Here is an 8,446-nt window from a genome sequence, read left to right on the forward strand (position 1 = left end):
CATGTGGTCCTCTTCCACATCCTCTCGGCCTGGCTCCCTTGATGGCATCGCCTCAAGAATTTCATCATCGCTCTCCCCTTCGGAGGAGTCAGGTTTCTCGTCAGCCTCATTTTCCATCTTGGGAGTGACGACCAACATGGAAATAGATCTGAAGTCAAGCTCGGAAAACTTCTGCCGCATCAGCCACTTGCAAAGTTTGAAGCCTGACCGGTATGAGCTAGATCCATACTCGAACTGGAGTTCATGAAACTCCGAGGACTCCTTGAAATCCTCGATGGCGTGATCTCTCTCTTGAACCCATGCCTCCTGGATGGCAATGTCAAAGATCTCAGTGCACTCCTTGATCATTGCTTTGAGGTTCTCGTTCTCCCGCAAGAGAGCCTCCTTCTCCCCCTTGAGTTTCTTCTTCTCTTCCGTCAGTACGAGGATCAGCTCCTCCTGGCTCCGAGCTCCCTTCTTGGCTCGAAGAACCTCACCCTGAGTTAAATCCAGCTCGCGGTAAAGCTTCCGAGTGTTCTCTTCGGCCTCCCGGTCTCGCTTCAAATGGATATCAAATTGGTAGACGAGTGAATGAATAGTAGAGTTCACCTGGCAAATAGAAAGCAAGCGTAAGTACTATTAACAAAAGAGTAAGAAAATAAAACAAATGGGCGGGTTACTCACCACCATGCAGTAACTAACCGTTCTTCCTTCGAGCTGACTCGTTGGCATGTCAACCCATTCTGTTACCTCCGCAGGAAACATGACATCCCTTCTCTTGAGGAGCTCGAGTCGCGGGGTCATTATGCTCTCCTTCGGGAGCTGAGGCTTGAGCACCGTAGTACCCTCGGGCTCGGGAGGCGGGGCCCCCTCATCCAGGTCAACGACTGGAGGTTGGGGACGAACTTCCTCCTCCGAGAGCTCGACTGAGATCGACTCTAGCGCAATGACCTCGGGTTGGGAAGGAACTGAAGGACCAACCTCCTCCCAACGGGACCTCTTCAAGGCCTTCCTCTTCTTTCCCTTCTGACCACTCCGCAGAAGGTTTGCTGCATCAACGCCTGTCATAGCTTCTACAAGAGAAAAAGGAAAATGTTAGTGACGAACTGAAGTAAGTGCAAAAATAAGAAAGAAAAAGCGATGTGTGTGTAGAAGTGGAGGCCTACCAGGAGGACTCAACCTAGCTCGTACAAGCTTCTCCTCAGGCAAGAAATCTTTCATTTCAAGGCCGAGGTCCCTCCAAGAATTAATGATCGCCCTATTCTCAGCATCCAGCCTCACCTCGGGGTCCTTAATGGCCACTCGTCAGTGAGTCAGGAATGGTCATCCCTCAGGGTTCCAAACAAAGAAGTACACCCTTTTTCAAACCGGTACTTTGTTCGGGCTACTGAACAAGACTTTGAACCCAGGGCGAGGCGAAATGTAGTAACTTTGTCGGGTGCCCCCGCGCAGGCAAGCATAGTTCTTATTGATGGAGCGAATCGAACTAAAAATGTCTAGGGAAAGAGGTCGGTTATACTCATGGAACATAGAGATCGTGCCAACAATGGCTCGGATGGATTTTGGGTGTAATTGGTCAATGGTAATGTCGAAGAACTTAATAATTTCTATGATGAAAGTGTGGAGCGGGAAGCGCAACCCAGCTACGAGTTGCTCCTCAAAGACCGCGAGCTTGTGGTGACCGTGAACCCAAGGGTACTGACCCAAAGGAATACTGAAGGTAAGGGTGTCGGGAAGACAGTAACAGACTACCAAGGACAATAATTTGTCCAAGGTCATCATGGAAGGGCCGAAGTCATCCGGATCCCAACCCCAAGAAGAAGTTGGGACCCCCTCTCCGGAGGTCGGTTGCTCTACCCGAGGTTTAGGTTCCTCAAGCTGAGATGGCCCGACTTCGGCCGCTCACTAGAATCGCTATGTAACTTATCTATGCTAGCGCTAGACATACTAGACAGGAAAAGGAAAGGGGAACAACTAATGAAAGAAGACAAACTCACCAAAAGGATGGCAACGACCTCGGACACAAATGAAAGGGTGGCGAGTTGAAGGACTCTGTCGCGACCTCAGGAGAGCTCAATCACAAGATTTATGGCAAAGGTAATGGGCCCTAAATTCTTTATGTTAGGGTATCTGGTCTCGATGACATGCAATACTTTACTTATGTAATAAACGGGCCGCTACACCCTATCCACCTCTTGGATTAAGGTTGAGCTAACCACCTCATCACTTACAAAAAGGTGAGCTTCAGTTTATCTTCGAGTTCCAACCTAAAAGACAACCCAAACGCTTGTTTGATTCTTTCAATTTGGAGATAATAATCCATTGGATCATTTTAACATTTTAATTTTTTTATAGTGATCCATATTTAAAATAGAAGATGTTATATAATTAGGACATTGATGGCATTTATTTAATAGAAAAGATAGAATTAAGATAGAAGGATAAATCTACGATGATTGAAAGCTATGATATTGGAAGAGCTTTGACCAATAAAAAATCTCTCTCAACACCACCTGATTCATTGGCACTTTTATGATACCTCTCCATTATCACAGTCGAACCCCTAGATAAAAATAAATATTTTATCAAACTATCCTTAATAATAAATATATTAGTTTTATACTTTTATTTTAGATATTTATTTCAGACTTAAAAAAAAGTAATTTTCATTTATAATTCTCATCTCAAATTTTTACTTCATTTTCTTTATTCCCACCTTATGTCCGGACAAAAAAAGTTTGTCTTATCATCGAAAGGTAAGATAAATAATTCCACCCCAAACCAAACAGTGCCCACTGGCAAGGGTTAGGGGAATATTTTAGAGAAAAATATAAATCAGTACAACTCAGAATTTACTATGCCCAAAGTACGGAAATGCATCCTCATACGTATAGGGGAATATTTTAGAGAAAAGTACAAATCAGTCCAGCTCAGAATTTATTTGGCCCAAAGTACAGGGGGCAGTAATTCTGCATCGTGTGTCTCCCAACTTTTCCCAATATTTTAACTAATTAACAAAAGCAGCACATGAGGCACAGAGAGGGGCCATCAATTCTACTATGCCGGGGCCACGGGCACAGAGAGGGCCCATCAATTCTACTATGCCGGGGCCACGGGCTTAGCCCTCACGGTCGTCTTAATCAGAAAAAAGACAAAATTAAAATTTTAAAACCTGATTACCCACTGTATTTGCTTAAAACCCAGGGTTTATATTTTGCCATCCCAACCCCCGAGATTTGACCTACATCGCGCTCTCTTACCAGTTACTACCTAACTACTCACTTTGCTCTCTGCTCTTCACTCCTTCCCCCACACGCGAGTGGTAGGTGGGCGTTTTGCTTTAACAATGGTAGATAGACTGAACTGAAGGGTAGTTACAAACTTACAATTCCTCTCTTATTAAAGCGCCGGAGCCTCCTCTCTCTTGTATTATCTTCATGAAACACTGAACCACCACCACAGTACACTACACAGACAAACAAAGGTAGCCATGACTCTTCTGGCCTTTGTTTCATTCACTCTTTTCGTCGCTTTTCTCATCTATTTCCTCTTCAACCTGCTCAATCGATACCCTCGTCCCCTTCCTCCAGGCCCTAAACCATGGCCCATCATCGGCAACCTCCCCCATCTGGGAACCGTGCCCCACCACAGTCTCGCAGCCATGGCTCGTACTTACGGCCCCCTCCTCCACCTACGTCTGGGATCAGTTCACGTCGTCGTTGCAGCGTCGGCGTCTGTTGCTGCACAGTTCCTTAAAACCCACGATGCCAATTTCTCGAGCCGGCCACCTAATTCCGGCGCCAAGCACATCGCTTACAACTACCAGGACCTTGTCTTTGCACCCTACGGTCCCAGATGGCGCATGCTCAGGAAGATTTGCTCCGTCCATCTCTTCTCCGGCAAGGCCTTGGATGATTTCCGTCATATCCGACAGGTTCGTTCCTTTTTTTATTTTTTATCATTATTACAGGCTCAGTTTGTAAAGAGTAAAATAGCAAACCGAGACTTGAGATCCACGCCTGTATATTTTATGTATGCATCATCTATCGTATCGAAGTTGCCCTTCTGAAGTCAGCTATCGACTTCAGTGCATCGGGGCCTACTAACCCATCAAGCTCCTAGGTCTAAGGTTAACGCTAAACAATCACGGGTTTCCCCGATCGTGGCGAACGTCGTCCAACGGTGAAACTTACACAGCTCCAACCAGCTAACCACTGTTCTGTGGATGCAGGAGGAGGTCGCAGTGTTGATCCGGGCCCTGGCCGGAGCGGGAAAGGCCGCAGTGAATGTAGGGCAGTTGCTGAGCGTGTGCACTACAAATGCACTGGCGAGGGTGATGTTGGGAAGGAGAGTGTTCGGAAGCGGCGAAGGAACGGGGGACCAGAAATCCGAAGAGTTCAAGGAGATGGTGGTGGAGTTGATGGTGTTGGCCGGGGTTTTCAACATCGGCGACTTTGTGCCTGCGCTAGACTGGTTGGATTTGCAGGGTGTCGCTTCTAAGATGAAGAAGTTGCATGCGAGATTCGATAACTTCTTGAATGGGATCTTGGACGAACACAGGGTCAAGGGTGGTGGCTCCGAAGGTCACACGGATTTGCTCAGTACCTTGCTCTCGTTGAAGGATAACGTAGATGGCGAAGGAGGGAAGCTCACGGATACAGAAATCAAGGCCTTGCTTTTGGTATGCTTCTCTCTCTCTCTCTCTCTCTCTCTCTCTCTCTCTCTCCCCAGATTCCGTTGTTTCAATTTTCAAAAGAACATCTCATAGGCTACTAAACCGTGTTAGACCAATAATTTGGACCAAAACAGATATCAAACCGGAAGGGCGTAACTAGGTTTAGACGTGATTTAGTGGGCGGTTAACTATTGATTACGTTCGTATGCTCTGGGTATCAAAGCATTGGCTCAAACTTTGAACCAGATCCAGATGATATGAGCCGTTCGATTGAAAACGTTACAACCATCAAACTAGAAAAAAAAAGGGTCTGGTTCAATTGCCAGTCTGGATAACGTTTCACTTGTTTCGCTGCATTTGTCATTACTCATTAGCATTCAACTATCGGTAATTGGTTTGGTCGGTTCGGTCCGATCTATCAAACCGATTATATCGGTTTTAATTCCATGATTTTATCCTGATTACTAGGTTACTTTCTATTCTTGCTTTATTTTTCAATGGGTTCAAACTCGGACCAATTATTTTATTAAATATATAAGGTTTATTAATTTTCTTATAATTTTATTATATATTATGTCTGAAATAGTAAATTTGGTTGATAGCATATAAATTGGTGTCACATCCGAGGTATTATTATAATTTATGTGTTAATCCGACCTTTCGACCTTGCCTTACGCCGAAGATCATATAAACCATCTCAGAAGCGTGGATTCAACGATCTGTCCATGTCTATCCACACAATATTGCAGTCACACATGAATAACATCTTATCTTCCTACATAATATTACACCGGGGGAGATGCTTCTAATTTAGGGGGTAGTGTGTTGTGGGTAGATGTGGGTAGAGTTCTCATAGACATGAGATTTGAAGTCGGATTCAACCACAACCTCCTGTATTTATATGTTAAATTTATAGTTAAATATATTTCAAATGTGCCTTTAAATGTCATGAGTTTAGCATATTTACATGATACTAAGGGGTGTTTTTTTTTTTTTTTTTTGGATTTTGAGAGGGAGAAAGTTGGTTAATGAGATTTTAGTTCCCATTAACCATGAATTTTATGTTCTTTTTTCAGATTTATGTGGGGATTAGGGAAAGTTTATTTTTGTGGATAGGGTAAGTGATACCCATCTCCTAGGTGGATAAATAACTTTACACTTAGGGAGAAATTTGATAACACTTGAATGGACAAAAATGTTTCTTTTAATAATGGATTTTATGGCTAAAATGATCATTATTTTATTTACTTAGGAAATAAAATGATATGGTCGGATAAACTCATTTACCCATATAAGTGTTTTTCAAGAAAAAATTACCCAAATAATTAATTTACCAGAAAGAGAAAAGAGGCTAAGACTCAATTTGAAAAAAAATATATATAAATACAAATTTGTAAAGTGTAAAATCTTATATTTTAGCTACAGGCCCGATATCAGGGCCCGCTTTAGCCTATGGGTTTTAGACCTGAAGGCTATCACCGTTAAAGTGGTAGTTTAGAAAGTCCAATTCCGAAATTATTAAAAATGGAAGGGCATCTACAAAGAAAAAAGTTAAGATGGCCGGAATTTGGAAACCTACTTGATAAGAATCCAATGAATCTGGATTTGCTTTGGAAGGGTAAATTCCAAATCATACAAGGCACTAGATGAGTAAACTTGTAACATGTAGTGTTACAGAGTATGGAACCCATGTGTAAGGAATGCAATTGGAATTTACCCTTCCATATTAAAAAAAAAAAAAAATCTTATCAGCAAGAGGTAGCCTTAGCTGCCCCATGAATATCGATATGCAATTTCTTATTCATTATCGACTGAAGATGCGCTAAGAAGTAAACATCCATTAAAGTTGGTTATACTTGTGATGGTGTAGGACTTATTTACAGCAGGCACCGACACATCAGCAAGCACAGTGGAATGGGCGCTGGCCGAACTCATCCGGCACCCTGACATGCTAGCTCGAGCTCGACGGGAACTCGACGTTGTCGTCGGTAAGGACCGGCTGGTGACGGAATCCGACATATCTCGGCTTACGTACCTGCAAGCAGTGATCAAGGAAACATTCCGGCTCCACCCGTCAACACCGCTCTCCGTCCCCCGAATGGCATCCGAAGGCTGTGAGATCAACGGATACTACATTCCCAAGGGCTCCACCCTTCTAGTCAACGTCTGGGCCATAGCGCGGGATCCAGCCATATGGCCTGAGCCGCTTCAATTCCGGCCCGAGCGCTTCCTCCCGGGAAGCAAGCACGCCAACGTTGATGTCCGAGGTAACGATTTTGAAGTCATTCCCTTTGGTGCGGGCCGTAGGATATGTGCCGGAATGAACTTGGGCTTGCGCATGGTTCACCTCTTGACTGCCACCCTGGTCCACGCATTGGATTGGGGGCTACCAGAGGGCCAAATGGCGGAGAAGCTGAACATGGAGGAGGCCTATGGCCTGACCTTGCAAAGAGCTCTTCCCTTAACGGTACACCCACGCCCAAGGTTGGCTTCACACGTCTATCGTGCCTCGTCCTAGACTTTGGAATCCAATATGAAGCTAAGATTTAAGCTTGCTATGTCTATTAGATACCACATCCTACTTCGTATGCACCTCTTTGGAATCCAATATGAAGCTAAGACTTTGGAATCCCATGCTTTTTTTTTTTTTCAATTTATGTGGGGACCATAGAAAGTTTATTTTCTGACTTATCCGGGAAAGTGATACCCATCTCCTATATGGATAAATAACTTTCTCACATAGAGGGAAAGTTGTCGGCATTTGAATGAGACAAAAATGCCGATTTTAATAATGAATTTCAATGGCCAAAATGGTCATTGTCTTATTTACCTGAAAGAACATGGATAAATGCACTTACTCGAATAAGTATTTCCTAAGAAAAACTTACCAGGTAATTGCATTTGCCCGAGTAACTTACCAAAGTGAACAAGGCCTAAAATGTCGGATATTGATGCAAGAGAAATAATAAAGGAGAATATAGCTTACAGATTTATTGAAGCACTGAAGTAGAGTGAATGTAGAATGAATTAGTCATGATATTTCATTTATCATAGGAGTTCAGATGTGATCACTTATTATAGGTATTTATAATTTTTGTTAAACGTTGATATTGAGAGGAAGTCACATCTGCCTTCTGAGAATGTGCCCCAAAATTGTCACATCACATCTCAACCATGTATTGGGAACATCTCTCAATGACAAGTATGAAAGATGTTCTCAATGCATGTTGAGATGTGCATGTGGGATGTTTTTGAGGCGTGTTTTGTGGGGGGCAGATGTGAATTCCATCGAGAGATGTTTTTAATATACGGTTGGGATGTGTTGTGGGGCACCTGTGGGATGCAAATGTGAATTCAACAGTGATCTGCAAGGTTTATAAAACTGGACTAGACAGGGAACCGTCCTGGGGACTAGTTCCTGGTCAAATGGTCTGACCATTTGGTCTGAATGGACAGTCCACTCTAACAACAAAAAAAAAAAATCGCCAAAAACTGTTGCCTAGGTTCACAGTTTGACTGTCTGGGTCAGTGGTTCACTGACCAAATAAATGGTTTTGGCCAAAAAGTGGTTTTAGACTAAAATGGAACCGATCAGGTCTCAGTTTTTCCGATTTAACCATTTGGTCCGGTCTGATTTTGAAAACACTGTTGATTTGTCTAATTATCTCATTAGTTGCCACATGTTTACTCATGGTTGGGTTGGGTAGCTGGTTGCACATAAAAGTACGAATCTTACTGCAACCTCTCTACCTTCTGAAAAGTTTAGGTGGCCTTGTTGTTCACCATGAAAAA

The 8,446-nt window shown here is 43.4% G+C and overlaps 1 protein-coding gene across 1 annotated transcript; it reads left to right on the forward strand.

Moving 5' to 3' along the window:
- The first annotated feature begins 3,198 nt into the window (after window positions 1-3,198).
- Window positions 3,199-7,286, forward strand: LOC148863293 (flavonoid 3'-monooxygenase-like). The gene is made up of 3 exons (XM_088978284.1): window positions 3,199-3,913; window positions 4,211-4,660; window positions 6,525-7,286. Exons 1-3 carry the CDS (start codon window positions 3,470-3,472, stop codon window positions 7,170-7,172), a joined length of 1,542 nt encoding a protein of 513 aa, XP_088834410.1. The 5' UTR covers window positions 3,199-3,469; the 3' UTR covers window positions 7,173-7,286.
- Window positions 7,287-8,446: the final 1,160 nt, after the last annotated feature.

Source organism: Nelumbo lutea, chromosome 3 (assembly GCF_056320005.1).
Source record: "Nelumbo lutea isolate HS-2025 chromosome 3, American lotus-T2T, whole genome shotgun sequence".
Lineage (NCBI taxonomy): Eukaryota > Viridiplantae > Streptophyta > Magnoliopsida > Proteales > Nelumbonaceae > Nelumbo > Nelumbo lutea.

Excerpts from the sequence above, each read along its gene's own strand:
- LOC148863293 (XM_088978284.1), top strand. The coding sequence starts at position 3,470 with ATGACTCTTCTGGCCTTTGTTTCATTCACTCTTTTCGTCGCTTTTCTC. Across the intron at positions 3,914-4,210 it reads ATTTCCGTCATATCCGACAG|GAGGAGGTCGCAGTGTTGAT; the intron begins GTTCGTTCCTTT and ends CTGTGGATGCAG. Across the intron at positions 4,661-6,524 it reads AAATCAAGGCCTTGCTTTTG|GACTTATTTACAGCAGGCAC; the intron begins GTATGCTTCTCT and ends GTGATGGTGTAG.